Here is a 22,229-nt window from a genome sequence, read left to right on the forward strand (position 1 = left end):
AAATCTTCTTAAAAATTGTCGTACATTACTAATGAGGTAATTAAAAAGCAAAATTTGCTTATTTCCATATTGATTTGTACAGTTTAGGCCACCTGTAAGTTCATTTTGATAGACAGTCAAGTTTAGAGAAGATCTAATTTTTAATGCTTTTTGAATTTGTGAAAGACAAATTTCAGCGGAAAAATAAGAAAGTTTTCGCTGAAGAGTTTTACTTGTTATTATACAGGTAGAGAAAGATTTTAATCAGAAAAACTACGGGAAGAATTATTTGAAGAGGGATTAGCCCGCTTTACATCCCAAATCTTGTTCGATTTAAATTGCTCTACTTTTGTATATTTTTGTTTATTCTGACATATTTCAATGCCGAATTCAAGTTTATCGGAGCAAATTGTAAGAGAAGAATTTTCAAGAAAGGTAAGTTCTTGGTGTAAAATATCTAGAATCTACGTCATGTACTTTTAATTGACCTTTTCTAGTGGCATCTTCCAACAAAACCTGACTTTTTCTACAGCTCGGCTTGGAAACCTGTGAAAAAAACTGAGTCAGGATTTGAAAGATGCCCTTTTGAGCCCTGACACAGGTTTTTTACTCAGGTTTTCGAGCCCAGTTCTGCAGAAAACCCTTCGTTCAAGACTATGAGAAGAAAAAATCATTGAAAAAGAAACTCTACGGCTCGAAAATCTGCACTGTTTGGTGGTGTTGTTTTCCCGCTGCGAGGCCGAAAAAGTACCATAAAAACTTCTTTGGCGTTGCTATGTCTACACTGATTCTCGGGCCGGCCTGCCAGGTGGCTAACTTAGGACGGGGTGAGCCAAGAGATAGGTAGGTCAAAGCAAAAAGGCGAGAATCATGTCAGGAATAAGCGGGATAAAACGATTTCGCTAAGTAATGAATCATTACTAATGATGTAATACTGTATTAACCGCCTCGATGTGTTTAATGTTCATTTTCCGACTCGAACAGATGGAATGCCTGTTTTTCAGTTATTCCAATTACTGAGCGTCAAAATCACTTTTTAAAAGACACCGCTTAGAGAAAAAAAGAGACGATGGGGCGAAAACTGTCACTGAAAAACTCAGTGAGAATTGTGAAATTAGGATTGACAACCCTTTGCACAGGGAATCTCCATTTGCTCAGGAGGGGAGTCGAGGATGAATTGGATGATGATGGGTCGTCTTCGGAAGAAGAGGATGATGGAGGGTCGATTGAGGAAGAAGAAGACTGTAAGTTTCAGAAGAGATTTATCGAAATCATCGAACCTTTGACAGTGTAATTTATTTTTCTTTTAAATAACAAGGTCATTCATCTGACTTCATAAAAATATAAGTGTCTCTCCCGAATAAAAAGACTTATGGTTTCCCTAATTAATTTTTTGTAAAAAAATCTTTCTAGTTCTTCAGTACAGGGATCAGCTCGATGACGCCGAAGAAGGCGATGATGGAGCTGGAACCGACGACGATGATCAAGTCGAAGCAGAGGAGATGATGGCCATGGGTAGAGTCTGAATAATGAGGCGGGTTAATTTCGCGTTTTCAGCTCTTATCGACGGCATCTCCATCAACGGCTCCATCTATGCCGACGAACTGTATGACAAGGCTGAAGAGCGAAAAGAAGACGACGCGGCAAACCTTGGAGTCAATTTTATTGGCCAAAATGATCTCGACGATGATGCAAGTCTTGAATTCGACTTTGGTAAAAGCATATGATGACTTACAACCAATTATTTTTAAGATCTTGACCTCTTGGCGTTTCAAGACTCGTCATCTTCCTCTTCAGAAGACGATCGATCTCAAAAAGATGACGACGATGAAGACGATCATCTCTTTTATGATTCTCATTGATCTTTCTCAAATAAAAACTTTGATAGCTGATATGAGCGATGGGAAAAACTTGCAACGTCCGGGAATCGAACCCGGGCCTCCCGCGTGGCAGGCGAGAATTCTACCACTGAACCAACGTTGCTTGAATAAAAAGCTTTTTGATCCCTTTTTGAAAGAGTTGACGTTTGTTTATTTTGTCGATGGCATGTATCGAGAACAGTCGACAGAAGGAAGTCTTCCTTTTTCCCACCGAGGTTTTGGGGACCATGTTGATGAGGTAGCCGCGATTTTGAAGAAGGTATACACGAGGAGTCCGATTGAAAGGACGTCGATTTCAGGGAAGAAAGGCTTTGTCAAACTCGTAAATATCTAAATTTGAACATTAAAGAATTCAGAAGTCTTTTATTACTAAAGTGAAAAGGCACATTGCAGAAGTTCATAAAAATAATCTACCGAATTTTTCCGTGAAAAGAAAATGTCTTAAAAATATTCGAGAAAATGGTTTTATGGTTTCTCATACTTACATTTAAAAACTCCTCAATCGCATAGAAAACCTTCCTCAAATGAAGATAAATCCCCACTAGGATCAAAAACCCAATCAGGACACTTGCAAACAGCTTCACCAACTTTTCATTGACGAGCATAAAATTCCTCTCATTTATCTTGATTTCTCGATTTTCGCAAATGTCAAAAATCTTAATGAATCGCTTTTCTTTTTTCGTTTTCGTCATTTTTTCGTGTTTTTCGCGAATTTGCCTTTTAGCGGTGTTGCTGGGGCTGAACTCTGAGATGATCTAATTTAAGGTTTCAACCAGAGATCCCCGAAAGCAAATTGAGGATAATCTTGATTTGATTGCGCCCTGAGTCGAGAAAATATCTCTTTTGGAAATATTCTCCTTGGATGAAGTGATTTTTATGCCTCTGTAAATAGATTTGGCATTCTGAACACGGCACCCGTTCAAAAATTAAATACCTTCTAGTGCTGCATAAATAAATTTTTAATACTGTATTTCTCAAGCTTAAATTTCAAAAAATCTTAGAAGAAAAACCGCGTAGGCTATAAATTTCAAATTTATTTACATTATTTTACAGAAAATACGAAAATTTAGATTCCACAAGCACCAAAAGCCTTCGTTGTTCCATCCGAGCAGCATTGAAGTCGATTTGCTTCATGAAAATAAACTCAAAAAATCAAGACTTTTATTACTTTTGAAAGAGTGGCGGAAAGTCCCGGTGCCACAGCATTTCACCGAATCACCAACGCTGGTATCTGAGGAGCTTTCTTCCCCGATTTGCTTTGGTGAAGATGTAGGTTTCATTTTCTGGAAGCTTTCAGATTCGCCCGTGCATTGAGCTTCCCTGTCGAATCCGCTGTCCATGTGATATTTCGCATCCCAGATATGTGCAACTTCCGCCAATTCCGTGGCAAAATCCCTGTCGGTCTCGCAAACCGCTCTCGCGCAAGTTCCTTCTCTATCTAAACATTTTAGCTCCCCACCTTTTGCCCCGACTTTCCACTTGTACGAAGCTGTTGACGCACATTCTTCATCGTCGATCGGAAGGCATTTGTATGCATCCCACAGATTTTTGCAAAGAGCATCGATTTCATCAACAGGATCGCCTTTTCAGACCCAGAGGTAATTTTGGACTGCGTCTTTGTGTGGAGTACAGTAGCAGCCGTATTTTTGGAAGCTGTTTGTGACCTGATATACAATTTTAAGATTTTGTCAATGGGAAAATTTTTCGAAAAAATTGGCGACACAGTGAAAGTCGCCGAATGTCGCCAAATTTCCTTGAATGTCTCAAAATGTCGCCGAATGTCGCAGAATAGCGCTGAATGTCGTCCAATGTCACATCATATTAAGTAAAAAAATGTCGACATTAGGCGACATTTCGGGACATTTAGCGACATTCAGCGTAATTTTGCGACATTCAGCGTTATTCAGCGACATTCGGCGACATTTAATGACATTCCGCGACATTCGGCGACTTTCTCAGGGCGTCCGAAAAAAATTTTGTTCTCTTTTTTTATTCAAATTTCATTCCACCTGAGCAGTATCACGATCTTCCGGAGTCCAAAAATCTGTCGCGGGCATATTTTCCTTTCCGACCATGACGGAAATCATCGCCTCCAAATTGACCCTCTTCACCTCTGCAATTGCAAAGGAAAGACTCGAGAAAGAAATTCTCCCCGATTGAATCCTAAATCCATCGGTGGATTCCGCCGTCATCGCAAGTATCGCATTGTCAGCGTACGAATTCGAAATTGTGCCGTTTTCGGCGAGATTGAGGAGGTTGTCGACCATCATTTGGAGCGCTTCCTCTTCAGCAGCCACTTTTTCCGCGTTTTTGGCCAAAACGCTGCCTGCAAAAATACAAAAAAGCTTCATTTTCCAATAATTTAGGTTTCTTTTTTCTGTCGACCGATGGTTCTCAGCTTTTGGAAGTCCCTTTTTATGCGTCTTAACAGGGCCAAAAACAGCTGGACCAAATGCGATACAAGTTCTTATCGCTGTCCAGAGATTGTCAATTATGTTTTCACGTTTTCTGCAAGATTTCTTCAACGTGAAGCGTTTTTGAGTCGATAAATCGGTGGTTGAAAGCCGTAAAGCTATCGATAATGGATGCAGCTTGGCTGTTTTTGGAATTATCGAAATGTTGAACGAAATGGCTAGCTTCCATCTGTGTAGGGTTTATTTTTCCGATGTTTTTCGCTTTGGTGAAGAGAAATCATCAACACCAAAGAATACGAGAATTAAGGATACAAGTTTATTCTAGAGCAAAAAAGACTGTCAGAAAAAAAATTCCTAGCCCCTGGATACCGCCAAGATTGTCCCTCAATCAGCTGCATGCTAAGCATCCAGAGGTACTAAGAATTAATGAAAAAATTTACAGAGATAAAAAGAGACGATTCTACTTGGTGCATTCGAAAAGAGCCCATTGTTGGGTGCCATCTTTGCATCGAACGAGCTTGATTTCCCAGCCTTCGCGAATGTCAGTGTAGTCTTTTTGGCTGTGGGCTTTCAGGTAGTCCTCCTTGATTTCCTGGGAAAACGATGAAAAATATGTCGCTTAGATTTTTATTGTACCTCGAGACGGGCGAGTTCCATCTCCAAAATTTCAATGAACCATTCTGACATATTCGTAGCTTTTACGTCAAAACCAGCGCCCTTGAGAAAATCAGCGTATTCGTTCATTGGGCGGAGGTCGTATTTACGATCGGCGAGGTAGGTCCAGAACTCTTCGGTTTTCTCTTCGTCTGGGCAGCAAATATAATCTAGAGGCTTTCTTTTATCACGTGAAAGAGGAGAACGACTAACCTGAGATGACTAGTCTTCCTCCTGGTTTGAGCCATTTGTAGAATCTGGCAAAGAGATCGGCCTTCTCTCGAATATGAATGATGCAATCCCTCGAGTAGATGACATCAAACTCTCCTTCTTCAAAATCTCGGATGAGCGCATTTGCATGTTCGAAAGTTATTTCGTCGGAAATATTGTTTTCCGCCGCCCGTTGCCTAATCAAAAAAATATTGCGAAAAGAAGAGGGGTGCCCTCTTACCGTCCGACGGAGAGCATATTGTGTGAGAGATCGATTGCATGAACTTTGACGCCGTAATTTTGGACCATGAGAATTTCTCCGCCGCCGATTCCGCAGCCAACGGACAGGACTTTTTCACCCTTTTTCAGGTTCATCTAAAATTTACCGGTTTTTCACGGGAAGAGGTATGATGACTCACATTTCCGACGATCTTTTCTGTAGTCGTCTTTCCTCCTGTAGAGATGAAGCCTCTGCCGAAGATCTTTTCGTATCGTAGAATTCCATTGAGTTTGTATTGCGAGTTATCAAGAAAATCTGAAAGTTTTTGGGGCGACTATTTTTGAGTCAAGAAGCTTACCTTGAAATTGATCGGAGTCTTTATTGTCGATTGACTCGACATCTTTTCGTTTGTCAGCAAAATTGGCCGTCATTTTAAATTTGAGTTTCTTGGAAAAATGAAATCTGCGATATTTCTCAGTGTTTTTGTCAGGTGTTTTTTCTATTTGTTCTAGAAAATAATTTGTTGATGACAATGACGCGAATTAAGTACTGCTTGATACGCCCGTCAGAGCGGCCCTAGGAACGGCCCCTAAGAACGTTGCCCCCTTTTCGTGAATACGTAATAATCGATAATTAATTTGACATCGCCTTATGCGGACTTTCCTAATTCGACCAAATCATCAAGCCCGGTTTGTTCGTCGCAATAAAAATCCTTTTTCATAATAAAACGGATATTGAAGCTTTTGAATCTTTCAAAGATCTCCAAGGACCCTGAGTCAGGATCTGAGTCAGGGTTCAAAATTTTTATATCAATTTTGAATGTCATTTGCGAAGGCGCTTTGCCGAGAACAGTCAAAGTCGTGTTTTTCGTACTCAGATACAAGTTTTTTAATACATGATTGCCTGAGTCTCATTCAATTTTCATCTCCTCCCTTTTCTGAGCATTTCCCGTTTTCCAATCAACCTCTTCTCCTTTTCAGAGGATAATTAGCTACCTAAGAGTACTAATTAGAGAGCGAAAAAGAGACGATGTGCTTGATCTGCTTCAAAGTCGACGATAACGAGACTCTGAACGAGCACTGCAGAGCTCTATCACTCAGGCATCTCTTTTTCTAAAGCCCTTTTCTTTTGCTGAATTTTTGATCAATCACTTTGCGTTCCTGTTTTGTCGCGATTTCGTGATGCGCAAAAGCAGGACTTGTTGAATAAGAAATTATCAAGATTAAAAAAAAAGAAACGAGTAATTGAAAAAGAGAAAATCAAGTGTTTTGAGAAAAATGGACTATTTTGAGAGATCTTCTTCAACAGGAAAAAGGTTTATTTGGCGTCTATTTGAGGGATTTTTTGGAAGACAAAATTATCTCTTTGTTCACTTTTAATCTGAACCTAGTAAATGGCGTTCTGTTTATGTTTTATTATGAGAATCACGGCACCGAGGTTAAAAAAATACTCATTTTTACAATTTTTATCAAATTTATGGTTTGTCAAAACCTTTGTCAAGACGAGTTTTTACCCCGCGAAGGTTTTCCAAAGAGCCACCAGGGCAATATACAGAAGTACTACTACACCATCATCTCCTTGGCCGTTCTCACATCTCTCTTGTTCGCAGTAACGATTGTCGGAGTACATGCGCCCTGGCTTCCGTTTTTCTCCGTGACAATGTGGGCCCCTGTTTGCACTGTTTTCGGCTCGATGAGCTCTGTTTCGGCGATGAAAACAGGAAGAAAACAGTACATTCTGCAGTTTTTCATTTTAACATCACTCGGTAAAAGGAATTCTAGCCTTCGCTCGGCATCCTGTGTAGAAAGCCTGAGTCATGTTCTGAAGAGCTAAAATGGAAAGCCGCGTAGCGGCTTTTTTAAAAGCGAAGCCGCGGAGCGGCTTTGCAATTCAATCACTATAACTTATTTACAAATACTGGCGATCGTATTTAAAAAAGCCGCTACGCGGCTTTCCATTTTAGCTCTTCAGAACATGACTCAGGCTTTCTACACAGGATGCCGAGCCCAGATTCTACCTGCCAAAACAACAATTTTAAGGTTTTCTTTCAATGACTTTTGGACTCGTTTATCAACTGAAAATCTTCCTTCACTTTGAGACGCAGAAAAAACTTTGGATCACGTGGCCAATTCTTGTTTATTTCATCCTCCAAAGCTGCTGTTTTGTTTCAATGATGGTTGTTTCGTTGAAAGTAAAAAAGGAAATGATACAGATCGTCAAGGAATTGTACTGGTACGATGATAAAATATTCTCTGGTGACTGGCCTGGCGTTAATATTTCTTCTTCAAAATGTAAGAAAAAATAAGATTGAGGGAAAAATTCATTCTAGTTTTCGTTTTGTCGCTCTACATTGGACTGGTGGTGTATATTTTAGGAAATCAATTTAAGATGAGTTCTGTTTTCTGATTCATCAAATCAGAAAACACCAATTTTTACCCTCATCGTGATTTGAAAAAACCGTTTTCAAATCGTTCTTCTTTTCTTAAATTGATTTCGCTTCATCACTCACATTGGCTACGTCGAACAAGCTGCTCACAGTATTTTGAGAGACTGGGAAAATGCGCATGCTGTGGAAAATGAAATTCTAGCACATCAATAAAATGAAATGAAAGAAATGGGGACACATGAATTGTGGCTATTTTGCGAAATGCGTGAGTTGTGGCTCTGCATGAATTGTGGCTCTTGCGTGAACTGTGGCTGTCCAAATTTAGTCAGAGTATTTTGATAAGATTCAATCATCGTTTTCAGCAGAATGACGGTTCTGTGGGGTGTGCCAATTTGATGAACTGGGTGAAAGTATCTTTTGAGCCAAATAATTAAAATTGAATTTTTATGTTCTATTTTTTGATAAAAATAAATCAAGTCTAATTAACTAAAACAATAAATTCAGATTACAATTTATATTATTAGAAAGAGAGTGGTTTTTCTCAATTGAAGCAAGATCTTTTGAGCTCACAGAAGAGAGATCAGATTTATGTATCGAAAAAGTTTAGTAACGTTATTTAATTTTAGATAATCTTACAATTGTTGAAATTTTCATGTTCAAACTTTATTTAGAATTGGCAGCCCCTATTTAATGTTATTCACCTCAAAATGTTATCTCAATGACATCATAAAATTCTTACTAATTTGGACAGCCACAGTTCACGCAAGAGCCACAATTCATGCAGAGCCACAACTCACGCATTTCGCTAAACAGCCACAATTCATGTGTCCCCGAAAGAAATGCTCATAAGTTGTACATTTTATTCGAACATGAAGACAAACAGCAAGGAATATTGATATTTTTTTGATAAACATTTGTCAGGAAAATCGCAGCGCTAGAAATTTCATGAGAAGAGAAAAAAAAACGAAGGAATAAAATACCTTCATTAAAGGGCATCAAAGAAAATCATTGATATCTTCTTTATTCTCTTCTGGATTCGTAAGATCATCATTTAGTTGCTTGAAGCTCTTTTTCGATGACGACTTTGAAATTTTCTCTAAGCTTTGATTCTCTTCTGTGCCGAAATTTTCTTCTCCAGTTGGTGTTTTCTGGAGAGAGCATTCTGATGCACCCCAGGGCTCGGAATATTCCTCGGTCTTGACAGCTTCGAGTTGGGGATCTTGGCTGATTTCTTGATCGGATTTGATGCTCTCGCCAAAAGAGATCTCATCACAGGTCATTCCTCCTTCTGTATCAATGCTTTGAGAGGGCTAGAAAAGGCAATTAACAAAAGAAAAAAGGCTTTCGCTGACCTTGATTTGAGATCCATCGTAAACTCCCGAAGCATCTGGAATCGAAGAATTCATATTTGTCACCTCCCCAAAAGGATTTCCACCACTTGGCGACTTGACTTCTCCGGCTGGTGAACCGATCTTCTCTTGTTTTTCGGAGCTGATGGATCTTGTGAAAAGACTCTTCTTTGAAGAGGATTCGGAGACACCAGAAGAGGGTCCTTGAATGATCGAAATCGGTTCCTCAGACATTGTTGGGGAAATGACTCGGTTGTTGTTGCCGGTACTCGTTGTTGATTTCTGCGAATGGAGGCTTCTTTTTGAGAAAGATTTTGACACCTGCGCGTTGTTTCCTTCTGATTCTTTATCTTGAGCGAGATTTTCTTCAACAACTTGACCTTCAGAAAGAACAGAAAGCATTTTGCTTGAATCCGACTTTGAAAACTCCGTAAAATCTTGATTCGAGGAAGAAGATCTGACGCTCTTTCTGGAAGAGCTTTTCGATAAGTTATCAAAGTTCTGTGATTTAGAAGATCTGAGGCTTTTCTGCGAGCCGGAATTGGAAACTTTCGGCGACGGCGATTTGATGCTGGTTTTTGAAGATGATTTTGGGAGATCTTCGTACGTTTCTTCTTCAAAAGCTGTTTTTTCATTTATTTCAGAAATTTGTCCCCGAGGGACTTTTTCCGCGGCGTCTCCATCGATTTTTCCATCAAAAACCGGTTCTAGCGCTGCCTCGATCGATTCCTCTTGCGCCGGGTTGGTATTGAATCGATCTGCCTCTGCAAGTGGATTAGCGTTCTGAGACGGTGATTCTGCCTGAGCGTTGAAATTCTCGATGCTGTTTGTTTTTCCTAACGATCCAGTGTTGCTGCTCGATCTTATGAGAGTCTTCAATGCTCCACTCGATTCTGAGCGTGTTTCAACCAGCGGGCTTGTCGCACTCGGGCTCTTCACTAGTCCTGATTTCTGACTACCAGTGGGGGAGGAAGCCATTTGAGCAAGGGGACTTTGAGCGCTGGGGCTTTTCACCAAGGGCGATTTTTTACCAGTTGGGCTTCGGAAAGGCGAGTTGGGAGCGTCAAGCGGCGTGGTTGGTTTCGAGGTTCGAAGACTCTTGCGAGAGCTGGATTTGGAGAGATTTCCGAGGACTGATGGCACTTGGGGCTTGTCACTACTTGAGGGAGTCTGAGGGACGGAAGTAGGAGCTGATTTCTCTGAGGGGGTCTTTTGATGCTGCCCGTGAATGCTGAAAGAAGGATCGTCCGTGAGAATTGGTTGGGGTTGGGGTAAATCCTTGACGGAAAGCTCCTCGAGCTCGATTTTTGAATGTTTTGATGTTGACTGGCTTATTTTCACTAAAAGAGGGAATAAATTGTTATACGAGCTTTTAGCATACCGGAATGGCGGGACGATGATTTTGTTAGGCTTTTCAGAGAATTTTGGCTTTTCGACGGAGTTTTTGGCATTTCCTGAATTTTTGAGTTGTCGAATATATTGTATTCGAGGGGCTACCTTAGGAGTCTCTTCTTGATTGACAGAATGCTTTTCAGCTTCTGGAGTCTTGATGCCGCTGGCCGAGTCTGATGTTCCAGTCCAAACATTCCCTTCCTCTGGAATTTCTGGCGCTGAAGGGACAGGATTTACCACTTCCGGAAGCGGTTTAACTAAAAATCAGCAAGGAAAGAAACTCGGTCTCCAATACCTGGTTCAGGTCGTTGCTCATTCTGCCTCGGATAGCCGTCAGAACCCCGCGATGGTCGACAAGAACTATCTTTTGATTTTTCCTTAGTGAAGAGATTCCCCATCTTTTCTCTGTTTCAAAAAGTGGCCAAAAGACGGGGCTGTGCAGCGAGTTCCAAACTGTTTTCAGTGCAATATTCATGAGTCGATCAATTTTTGAATTCAAGAGCTGAGAGCTCGAGGAGGAGCGAGCATCTGCTCTTGTGGGAAAAAGGATAATTAGCAGTTTCGTTTTATTGATTGGTTATTTCAGAGTTTGACACACAAGGGATAGAATTTCTCATGTTCTCGGAATTGCTTGACTTCTTTGTCTGCAGACATGGAACAGCATCGATCTGTCAGGCAGAATCTTGGGTTGTAAATTTCATGCTAAAAATGGACGATGAACGAAGAAATTTGTCGGAAAAACTTACATTTTGGAGGTTTATGTAGTCGATTCTTGACCCATTGACAGCCTTGAGAATATCTGCATCGACACGGATGTCGATAGATTCCATCGTTGATACCCAAATTGGTTTCATTGGAAAACACGCCTCTTTGATTGTCAGCATCATGAAATACTCGTAGTTATCCGACGGCTTGCATTCGTAAAGGGCTTTCTATCATGATAAAATAAAAAAGCAAACCAAAACCTGTCGAACCTGATCATCTGTTTGAAAAGTTATGCATTTGTCCGGGCGATAATAAGCCATACTCTTCGTTGATTCTCTCAACCCATTTGACCGGATAAGAAGTTCTCCCTCATAGTCCCTGTCTTAAGAATCACAATAATCAACCTGATCATTTGAAAGAAATTACCGTAGAGCCAAAAGTTTCCAAATTTTTCAAGCATCTCTTTGTTTTCAGAAAAAATTTTTTCAGCAGTTGAAATATTCGCAATTATTGAATCAGACGAAGAGCAGAATTCGTAGCTGTCTCTTCTCGTCCTCTTCTTTGTTCCTGAGGAAACGTTGATTATAACTTATAATTTATAAGGAAGTTGAAAAATGGCTCACCCATGAACCATTCGATTCCACTTTTAGTTCTGCAGCTTCTCATTGGAATACTGCATTCAGGGAAGATAAAGAACAACACAGTCAATCCACAAACCACTAGAAATCCCAAAATCAGAAAAAGAAAGAGAACATTATAAATTTTATCTTTCACGTCATCTTCGCCGCTTTCAGGCTCCACTTCACTGTCTCCCGGGACTTCAACAATTTCAGAAGCTACACTCGTCGTTTTTCTATCTTCTCTCGACGCATCAGTAGATTGCTGTTTTTGTGCCATTTTGAAGGAAGAGTACTGAGAAATTCTAAACGCGCCAGCTCTTAATGAACCGATAACGCTCTGGACCAAAAAAAGGATGTCTTATCATCATGATAAATAAATGAAAGGCTTTTTTCGTGAAGAATCTCTTATCTTTTTCAGTAATTTTATTTCATTTCGTAAGGATTTTGCTTCAAGAAAGAAAAAAAAGAAGTGCTTCAAATTTTTGAGTAATTCGGAAGACTTTTATATTCGACGAATTTCTTGACATATTGCACCATCCAGAGGCCGTACGGGACGTCTGACCATTTTTCGCCAGTCGTGAAGTCGATTAGGTCAGCATCAACATTTGGTTCGTAGAAGAATGGCGCTTTTTAGCGTCTCAAATGTAAGAAAAACATGAGATTTTCTAGGAAAAATGTCTTTTTTTTCGACAATTCCTGAGATTCGTTCCTCTCCTAAATCCAAAACGCGATGAATTGTTGATCTGAGTTGCCCTCCTGTCATCCTCTCTAGAAGCAAAGCTCAACCCTTTGTACCTAGAAAACCAAATCTACCGAGGATCTTGCCACAGTTGACAACAAAAGAGCCAGGCTGAGTTTCGATCGAGCACCATTTTTCAGTCTTTGGATCTTGAACTTGCAGCCCAGCGTAGTTGAAATTCTCCAGGACGGTTAAAATCGAAGTATCATGATGCTCCGGCGTGGAAATGATCTCACCAGTTGGGAGTTTGCAGCTCTCAGGGATGGTGTCGGTTCGCGGCGGGTAATGAATTAGCCTGAAAGTAGCGCAGGTTTTGTCTGTTCGAGATCTGAACTTTTCCATATCAATATTCAACCCTTATTTTGGTTTTTCTTCGCTGATAATCGGCTTAAATGGATAATAAAATAAAAACCAATGCCTTTAGCAATGCACTCCATCAAGACCTTCGCCACCAAATGATAGACCTCAAACTCCGCTCTTACAGTTTTTCTAAACTCCAAACTTTCTGCCTCTTCCTTCTCAAATTCCGGCCATTGCGCCGGCTCGAGCATCAAAGAAGCGACGGAGGAAGGGTCGTGTTTTGCTTGATGATCTTCAAAAGAACCTTCGAAGTTGCCGATTTCGAAGCAGGCCTTGTGCGAGCCCTGGTTTTTGATGACTGGAAAGAATCCTCGGTAGAGTCGATTGGTCGCGGGATTAAATCGGTTCTAGCAAATTTTTTTATGAAGAAAAAGGATGATCTTACAGTCGTTAGTGTCATTTTTTGCTCTTCGGAATGCCCGAGATGGAACCAATTCGCCTTTTCGAGGAGGTTTTTCTGATCGTGTCCAGGAATATTCACGCATCTAATTATTGTTTATATTAAGGACCCCCCCGCCGTCAGTTTTTTCCTTCGAAAAATTGAAATTTTTAAAAACGCCATATTTTTGTTTCATAATGGTCCCCAGGTTAAAATTGCCTCAAAAATTGATGAGAGGATTTTTCGACCAAGAAATTAGGGCAAATTCGTCAATTTTCGGCGAAGAGTCCAATTTTCAAATGCAATTTTGGGGGTGAAGGAGTCGAGATAGACCCCCAAAAAATGAAGCCTAAAAACGTTTTTTGACTCGTAGAATCCATTTACTGGGTCAAAATTTTATAATTCCGAAATTTGATTTCTCAAATTTGATTCCGAAAAAGCTGACGGGGGTATGTCCTTAATATTCAAAAAGTAAAATTGCTGTCTAAGAACCGTATTTTCTTTGAGTTGAACCAAGTGCGCACTAGTACGCCAAAACACCTTTTTCATCCTCTTACGGGTCTCTAAGATCTCCACCGTAAAATTTGACCAAACGTTTTTTCAACGACTGTACTTTACCTTAAAAATCCAACTTCTTTGAATTGCTGGATGACGATTTTCGACCAAAACTGAAGACGCTCTTCTCCGCCCTTTAAAATATCATCGATGTCAATTTCAACCAGCTTCATTTTTTCGATTTTTGGATTTTTAGATTTAGTTTTTGGATGTTTTTTTATTTCGATGAAATTTTTAGAGGGACAGACGGCTGTAAATTTCTCAGCAAAATGCTGACTGGCGAACTTTGAACAGTGTCACTCAAAAACATAACATTGTTTTTGGCAAAGAAATAATTTTACCGGAAAGGGGCGTGACTATTTGACCAAAATGAAATGTAAATTACGAGTTTTCTTCGCATAAAGCTAGCTTATTTTGAAGATGGGAATCCTGATATTAGCTTCAAAAGATTCTTAAAATCAAAAAAAAAAATATTTTAAGAAAGCGGAAGTTTTTTCTTCCTGATTTCATCAATTCCCTTGAAAAAAAAATAAATACTTTTTTCACTTGTCTTTTTCATAAAAAATGCATTTTTCTTCTTGGAGTCAAAGATTAGAATCGATTCTTTTCACAAGGTTCTTCTTATCATCTTTTCTTATCAACCTCAAGCTCATTGAATCGCAGCTGGATCTTGAGGTTGTTAGCCCCCCCTATTTCAAAAACGACGGTTTAAAAACGATCCTAGTGCTGAAAAAACTCACATTGAGAAAATGAAACGAAAGATGTTCGGTTTATTACAGTTATATTATGAAAATATCGAATTGTAAAATGAAAAACCAAATTATTTTTTATCATTTCTAAAAAATTTCTATGATTTTATTTTTGGTATTTTTTTAACGTCGAGAATATAATGCTGTGAATGTCCTCGACTTCAGAAGAATCACCAGCCAGCTATTCGTCAATTACTTACATAAAATGAATCTGTTGTCGCTATGGCCGCGTTTGCTGTATCTTAATATTATTCTCTGTATTGATGTCATCTAAAGCGAATTGTTCTACCAGCTTTTCGTGAAAATCATCAGTCTTCTATCTTACGTAAGCATTCAAATAAACGATTCAGATAATTCTCCTAATATATTTTGCTCGAGCTCATTGAAGAGCATCTTTGATGTCTGAGATCGTCTTTATTGGCCTAAATTAAGCATTTTCATTCGCTTGGAAGTGCGGTGCACCCTTAAAACTTTAACGAAATTACGCAATGACGTCGGAAAAGCCTCAGAAGGTGTCTAGGTGTTGTCCAGTTATTGAATAATCGTCGACAGTTTTGGTTCATCTGGCCAAGGAGCGCACCGTAAACAAACTGTCAGGGCGCTTTTTTTACAGTATTCCAGAAAGAAAAAATGAAATTAAAATTGGTTCCCACGAAGAAGGCTCAAAAAAGATTGTGTAATATTCATATTATATTCATTATGCGGATTTTATGGGCGAGTGGATACAACATGGATACTTAAATTATTTCTTGAGGGTTTGTTCTCAATCAAACAAGAGGAGAAAATGATATTTTCATTTTCAGCTTTGAGTCGATCAAAGAAGCTTTGTCTTGGAAGCGGAATTCTGCTTCTTCTAGCGCTAAGTAAGTTGTTTTTCAGTTATAAGAATCAAGAAAGATGTCTACCCCCCCTCCTTACCCTTCGTAACCCTCGGGCACCGGGGGGGGGGGGCAAGGGAACCGAAAAAAATTTCGACAAATTTTGCGTGGGCGGCTACTCGGCTGCTGATTTGCCAGTTAGCCGAATCCAGGCTTCTGATTGGTTGAAAATTTTCACGCAAAATTTGTTGCCCGAGGTGGAAGGTACTCGTCTCAAAATCTCGCCGGAAAATACCGGTAGTTATCTATCTTTAGTTGCATTGTCCGGCTGGTTCTTCGGTGCTCATCAACACTCAGGGGATAAGGGGGTTAAAAGGACTCCAATTGAAATCCCGCAGTTTCGGACCTTTTTCGGTAAAAATCTTCAATACCGCGATGCTGTTCGTTTTTGCGAATCGAAGAAGATGGTTTTACCAGCAGAAGCGGTCGGTGACGAGGCGATACCAGCAGGATTCCAGCAATCGAACTATTTTGCGTATTGGCTTGATGCAGGGATTTTTAGAAACGGATCTTTCTTTGGAGCCATAAATTTAAAAAACGAAGCAGAACAATTTTTCAAAAGAAGAAAACTCAAATCAGCCTTCTTTAGCATTCTAGACAAATCAAGCGGTAAGTCTTTTCCCGCAGAAGCTTTCTCTTTAGAAAATTTCAAGAGAACTTTTGCTTGTCTTCTGATGGAGAGTGGATAATAAGGCTTTGTAAGGACCAATCATACAATAATACCGGCACGAACAGTGAAAGATTTCACGGAGCAACAAGTGAAGCAACAATTGATGTTTGTATTGAACCATCCTATCTGGGCAGTGGTTTTCTTGCAAGGCGAGCTAGAGGGTTGTAAGCCAATAAGAAGTAAGTATTTAATTCGGCGGCCAATGAAAGACTAGCAAACCCAAAGCGTTTCAAATACACCCTCAAACCCCCTTTCCCTAGCCCCCTCCCTTACCCCCTCTCTAACCCCCTTCCTAACCCCCATTCTGCGCTTTAAAAATGGCATAAAAAACCAATGAAAGATTGATTCACCAAGACATTATCGTTTCAATCGAAACGTCAAAGATTTCAACCTTCGATTTTTTGACAAAAGAATTGAAAATCAAACGACAATTCTCTTCAACGACGATTTTTGGTTGGAGGCAGTTGCCGGCTGGAACCGTCGATACACTAACTACGACGAGTCTGAACCAAAATGCAAGGAAGATGGCACCCCAGGTAATGGACATCTAACTGGTCATCCAAAAAATAATCGTCTTTGTAGATTTTTGGGCCCTCAAACGTGTTAAATTTTCAGAGGAAGAAGAGAACGAGCTGGTTGATGAAGTAGAATTGTGAGTTTTTCTCCAATTTTTCTAATTTTTCAAATGTTTTCTAGCTCAAATACGATCTGCGTCAACAAATAACAATGCTTTAATAAAATTCTCAAAACAAAATGTCGTTAATGTCCAAATTTTTCGAAAATGTCGAAAAATGTTGAAAATGTCGAAAAATGTTGAAAATGTCGAGAATCTCAAAAATGTCGAAAATGTCGAAAAATGTCGAAAAATATCGAAAATGTCGAAAATTTCGAAAAATGTCGAAAATAACGAGAATGTAAAAAAAGAAATCGAAAATGTCAAAAATGTCGAAAAATATTGAAATGTCAAAAATTCGGAAAATATCGAAAATGTCGAAAATGTCGAAAAATATCGAAGTGACGAAAATGGCAAAAATTAAGATTTATTTCATCCTCAATTTCTCCTCTGTCCGAAAAAGACGGAGTTCGTATCATAATCCAAAACAGTATAATATTTGCTCAAGAAAGCTGTGCCAAGATTCCACTGATTAGCTTCGAAGATTGGCCTATCGAACTCCGGATTTGAGTTTCGCTCTTCGCGGAAGGCAGAAATGCAGTAATCACGGTCTAGAAAACACGTTTTTACGAAAAAGAAAGAAGTAAAGATGTACTTGAATAATTCGCGCGGATGGTGTAATCTTCTAAAGTTTGAGTTCAAATGAATTGCGAGGGGAATGAGCATGGATTTATTCACCAGATGCTTGTTTAGACTCTTTAGAGCGACGTTCTTTTTGAATGTTAAGATGAGCGCAGGATTTATATTGAAAATTTTTCCATGAAAAAGCGCAAAAAAAGGGTTTTCTATTGATGGAATCGGCCTTCTCCCTTGAAATTTTTTCGCTCAGAGATTGTTTATCAGTTATCAGCTCTTCTTATCGACCTAAAGCTGGCTCGCAGCTGGGTTTTTCAATAACAACGCCCTCAATATGACTAGGGTAAACGCACAAAAAAACGCTTATAAAGGATTCTAGTAATGAAAAAAGTATCTTATTTATCAAAAAATGAAGCAGGAGATCTTCCTAAGATACAAGGTACACCTTATAATTGGCCTAAGTGTCGTCGAAAATAAATTATTTGTCCATCAATTCTTTACAAAATGAATCTGTTATTATGAAAATATGCCTACGTCTCAGCTGAAGATAATGAAGAAAAATGAAAAATAGGATCGTATTTTTCTACGTATTTTAAAGATTTATGAACTCAAATCTGGATCCATCGTAAACGGCAATCCATCCAAAAAGAACTTCAGCGAAGGCATCCGATGAACCAACTCGCAGAAGAAAAACCAGTAGCCGTCGATCGACTCGACAGCTCTAGAATTTACTTCTTAGGTCAACAATACCAGGCTTCGTGTCTTACCCAAGATGTTCATTGATCTGCCGAACTTGATCTCTCGGTCCAGTTATGAACGCTGATCCGGTGCTGACGCGACCTAAAAGAATAAATTCAGCGACCTCGCAAGCGCTAGAAAAAGAAAGTAAAAATGACTTTTGCTAGAATTTTCACGTAATCCGAAAGCGTCGTCGCCTGAATAATTATCTGGACACGAACCTAAGCAACCAGAAGAGCAAAACTCAAAGGCGAAGTCTGAAGAGGTGACTTTGTTCAAATTCAAGGTCCAGTAATCGTCACTTTTTAAAAGGTCAAAGAAAATGGTTTCTTGAATCGAGAAGCCGCTTGCGGCTTCGAGAAAAGAAAAAAAGGCGCGCGAAGCGCGGCTTTAATTGTTTAATCAAAATTTTTTTCTCAACTTTGTTTAGCTACCTGTAAAGAAAACCTGAGTCAGGGTCTGAAATTTCCTAAATGAAAAGCCGCATAGCGGCTTTTTTTAAAACGAAGCCGCAAAGCGGCTTCGCAAATTTATCTCTTTAATTCTTTAAATTCTTCAAATTTTGACGAAACCGCTACGCGGCTTTTTTCAGATATTTCTGATCGTGACTCAGGTTTTTTTGACAGGACTTTGCTTGTTCATATTTTAGCCGCGGCTTACTTTTCTTTTAAAACTCGAAGCCGCAAGCGGCTTCTCGATTTTCGAATACCTTTATCAATATTTTTTTCATCCCTTTTCCTGATGCTTTGGAAATTTTGAAAGTCCGCCGGAAAATCTCCCTCAAATTTTTCTTCCTCGCGTTCACCAAAATTCAGAAATTCAAAATATTACTCGCGAAAAAAGATAAAAGTCAAGTAACTTGCTTCTTTGGATGGTTATGTAAAGCGCTTCCTGAGTTGACTCCTCCCCAAGTGAGTTCTCCGGAGGAAGAAACGTCCAGCGGATTGCGATCGAACGATAACCCGATCAGCGGCTCACTGACAGCTGCACTTGATAGCAGCCGCTCGAAAACTTAAAATTATGTTACACTCTCCAAAAATAAGCCATTTTAGATTTCGAAACGTAGAAACGCTCTAAAAAGACACAGGGACTCGGCTCGGAAACACGTGAAAAAAAACTGAGTCAGGTTCTGAAGAGACTAAATCAAAAGCCGCGCAGCGGCTATTTTAAAGCCGAAGCCGCTTTGCCATTTAAATTTTTTTTTTTACTGGCGGAGCCGTTTTGCGGCTTCGGTTTCAAAAAAGCCGCTGCGCGGCTTTTCTTCTAGTCTTTTCAGAACCTGACTCAAGTTTTCACACAGGTCCCCGAGCCTTGCGCTTAGAAAAATTATAAAAAAAAATGATTTTTCTGGGGATGACGGATTTGTGGCCGGCATATTTAAAAGAGTGTGACTGTATATTGTGATTGATAAGACAGTAACTTGATGTGTTACGGTTTTCCAAAACAAGTGTCAATTTTTGATTAAGTAAAAATGGAAACGTGGTTAGCGATTAACTTTGATGCGCAGTTCTTATCTGCGGTTGGAAGCGGTTAAGGGTATCCGCTAACTTAATGATTGAGCGTTTTTTTGAACACACAAATAAAATAAGCCGTTCCCGCACCTTAAGTTAAGGTCCTTAACAAGGGGAAATCCGGACTCAACCAATTGATGGAAGTGCATTTCTGGATAACCAATAAGATTTCTGCATTTGATCAACAGGCCAATCAAAACCCTGATCCGAAAAACACTTCCATAAATTGGTTTGACCCGGAAACCCACTGTTGATTCACCTGGTACAACTCCATTCGCAGAAAGCCCAATCCTACCAAGTCCAAGAACCCCGTCATAAGGAGTCGCTAAAAACTACAGCTTGGGTTCTTGGCCCCGATTATCTGGGCCAGCTACATGTCTTTCGCGGAGGAGATAGCTATCAGCATTTTTGGGCGATGCTCAACACTTGCCAAAATTGCTGAACAGATTTATGTAATTTCTGTTTTGAGCGTCACGAAACATTTTTTCTAGCACATTGGTGACGCTGAAAAATCGCTACCAAGTTTCTTGTAATTGGGGCTGATGTAATTCTGGTTCCAGGAAAAATCCCAAAATACGATTTTTCTAGTGCTGATTCTAGAAGGATAAAAAATGGACTGGGGTCAGAAACCTGTGTAGAAACCTTAGTCAGGGTCAGAAAAAGCCTTGGAGCTTTTGATTTGAGGTTTTTCAGACCCTGACTCAGGTTTTCGACACAGGTTTTCGAGCCGAGATTATGGAACAACTTTTATTAACTCGATTGTTAGTGTTGACTTATCGAATGAGCCCCTGGCGATGAGACATTGACCGAAATTGGATAAGAACCCATGACGGAACTCCGGATTGCTGCGTTATCTCCGCAAAGGTGATCTGGTTTTGCTTCAAATTTCCATAATCCAAACTCAAGTTGTCCAAAGTCTGGAAGCCGCTTATTGTTCCTTGAGATGTTTGAAGCGTCATATTCCGCCCATCTTCGCGTGAGGTTATCGATAAATCTGAAAAAAAAACTGTAACTCTACCGATAGAACCAAGTTGTCAAACAAGCCCTTTAAGGGCAAATTTCAAAATCTCCCGAAAACCGAAGGTCCTTTTCGAAGTTTTATATTCAAGAAAAAATTTCCATGTGTCTTAGAAAGATTTTTTGCTGCTTTGAGTCAAAGCCTTTGAATGAAGCTCCAAAAGAGGGGGAGAAAAATGAAGGATTCGACGAAGCTATTGCTACTGAACAAGTAAAAATCTCTCAAGCGTCGGCTGAGAAGGAGAAAATTGAAGAAAACCATGCTGGAAATCAGCGAAATTCCTTCGAAGAAAAGGACCTTCCTACTGATCCTACAAAGACAACAACTTCGCTGTACTATGCGGATACAATCAACGAGAGTAGGAAGGAAAAAATTTACTGTGCTCCCTGTACCTCCTGTATTAAGGGCCCTCATTAGGATCGACTAGACAACTTCAACCTCAACTACTCATCCAAGATAATCCATGTTTCGATGGTTGTTTAAGCATACTTTGTTTTTGCCAAGTCGACAATCGTAGGGAGGGCCTTTTTTCAAAAAAAAATATACTTGATTATAGTATACCTGAGTTGTATCTATTGTGATTCAAGCATGCAAAGCCCGATCCAATTGAATGCTCGCATTTTGACGATGGAACCCAAAAATCCGCGAAATTCGTATCTTTCACGCGTTTCGCAAAATTTTTTTTTTCAAAAATCAAATCTTAGAAAACTCTTTTTTTTTTGAACCGTAAAATACGATAACTAAAATGGTTGCTCGAAAATCGGCTTTTTGTAGATGGTCTCGGCATTTTTCTTTCCGATTAAAAAAATTCACAAAAGCAAACAACTTTTTCGTCCTTTGAAAAACAGTTGTGAAACCGTTCCTAATAACACGGTCAAATCCTGAGCCGGGCTTCCCAGTGTTATGTTAGCGATGTATTGAATGTCGTAGAAGTTGAGCAGCTCAGATCGACCATCGGGAAATTCACCGTTTTCGACGCCCTTTTTTTAACGGTTCAAACAAAATCCGCAATTAAATCAAAACGGGATTATGTAGGAGCGGCTTTTATTTGTTTGATGAGCACCTCTAGTTGACAGAAATAATTTTCGGATCAAAAGTATGCACACCACGTAATTACGACCACGTAACCTCTACGGGCCGGTATATTTTGTATAAGCAGCTATCACTGTAAAAGAAAAAAACCGGAGCATACGTGCAGCTTAATTCGTTCGCGATACAGAAACCGATCAAAATATGTAATCATTTTTTTACACGTCGGAAATGCCAATATTTCGGGAAAAATAACGAATAGGATCGGCAAAACATTCAAAATAATCAAATTTCTGGTGTCCAAGAGGGCTCTTCAGCCAATCAAAAGCCAGAATTTTTTGCGTCAGTCAATCAGAAACGAGCAAAATCCGAACAACAGAACCCCTTGTTTCTCTTTACCCAAGAATCTTTGGTCAAAAACGGTGATCTCAAGGGTTTTGAGCACAAAAAAATCGGAGCTCTGATTGATATTTTAACCGATTTCCTTCAAATTTGCCCGATAAAGAGCTTGAGCTCCGAGCAAGACCGCCATAGAAAACTTCATC

The 22,229-nt window shown here is 39.6% G+C and overlaps 4 protein-coding genes, 2 long non-coding RNA genes and 1 other non-coding gene across 7 annotated transcripts; all 7 read right to left on the reverse strand.

Moving 5' to 3' along the window:
* Nucleotides 1-1,891: 1,891 nt before the first annotated feature.
* Nucleotides 1,892-1,962, reverse strand: TRNAG-GCC (transfer RNA glycine (anticodon GCC)). Its single transcript has one exon. It is a non-coding gene; the product is annotated as a tRNA-Gly (tRNA).
* Nucleotides 1,963-2,888: 926 nt separating this feature from the next.
* On the reverse strand, nt 2,889-4,230 carry LOC145699221 (uncharacterized). Its single transcript, XM_081776483.1, has 3 exons — nt 3,869-4,230; nt 3,028-3,523; nt 2,889-2,987 (listed from the first exon to the last, which is right to left on the reverse strand). The coding sequence occupies exons 1-2, from the start codon at nt 4,208-4,210 to the stop codon at nt 3,446-3,448; spliced, it is 420 nt and encodes a 139-aa protein (XP_081632609.1). The 5' UTR covers nt 4,211-4,230; the 3' UTR covers nt 2,889-2,987; nt 3,028-3,445.
* Nucleotides 4,231-4,575: 345 nt separating this feature from the next.
* LOC145697111 (uncharacterized) lies at nt 4,576-5,880 on the reverse strand. Its single transcript, XM_081774261.1, has 6 exons — nt 5,716-5,880; nt 5,557-5,672; nt 5,379-5,512; nt 5,141-5,334; nt 4,910-5,097; nt 4,576-4,865 (listed from the first exon to the last, which is right to left on the reverse strand). Exons 1-6 carry the CDS (start codon nt 5,786-5,788, stop codon nt 4,734-4,736), a joined length of 837 nt encoding a protein of 278 aa, XP_081630387.1. The 5' UTR covers nt 5,789-5,880; the 3' UTR covers nt 4,576-4,733.
* A 6,356-nt stretch (nt 5,881-12,236) lies between these two features.
* LOC145698785 (isopenicillin N synthase-like) lies at nt 12,237-14,042 on the reverse strand. Its single transcript, XM_081776008.1, has 5 exons — nt 13,906-14,042; nt 13,294-13,393; nt 12,967-13,255; nt 12,623-12,904; nt 12,237-12,577 (listed from the first exon to the last, which is right to left on the reverse strand). The coding sequence occupies exons 1-5, from the start codon at nt 14,013-14,015 to the stop codon at nt 12,408-12,410; spliced, it is 951 nt and encodes a 316-aa protein (XP_081632134.1). The 5' UTR covers nt 14,016-14,042; the 3' UTR covers nt 12,237-12,407.
* Nucleotides 14,043-17,169: 3,127 nt separating this feature from the next.
* LOC145700078 (uncharacterized) lies at nt 17,170-17,439 on the reverse strand. The gene is made up of 2 exons (XR_014134146.1): nt 17,408-17,439; nt 17,170-17,363 (listed from the first exon to the last, which is right to left on the reverse strand). It is a non-coding gene; the product is annotated as an uncharacterized LOC145700078 (long non-coding RNA).
* A 495-nt stretch (nt 17,440-17,934) lies between these two features.
* LOC145697832 (cathepsin E-like) lies at nt 17,935-18,768 on the reverse strand. Its single transcript, XM_081775043.1, has 4 exons — nt 18,761-18,768; nt 18,348-18,427; nt 18,156-18,228; nt 17,935-18,109 (listed from the first exon to the last, which is right to left on the reverse strand). Exons 1-4 carry the CDS (start codon nt 18,766-18,768, stop codon nt 17,989-17,991), a joined length of 282 nt encoding a protein of 93 aa, XP_081631169.1. The 3' UTR covers nt 17,935-17,988.
* Nucleotides 18,769-19,014: 246 nt separating this feature from the next.
* Nucleotides 19,015-21,314, reverse strand: LOC145699006 (uncharacterized). The gene is made up of 4 exons (XR_014133967.1): nt 21,217-21,314; nt 20,474-20,631; nt 19,897-19,975; nt 19,015-19,137 (listed from the first exon to the last, which is right to left on the reverse strand). It is a non-coding gene; the product is annotated as an uncharacterized LOC145699006 (long non-coding RNA).
* Between the last annotated feature and the right edge of the window lie 915 nt (nt 21,315-22,229).

This window comes from Oikopleura dioica, chromosome 2, assembly GCF_907165135.1.
Source record: "Oikopleura dioica chromosome 2, OKI2018_I68_1.0, whole genome shotgun sequence".
Classification (NCBI taxonomy): Eukaryota; Metazoa; Chordata; class Appendicularia; order Copelata; family Oikopleuridae; genus Oikopleura; species Oikopleura dioica.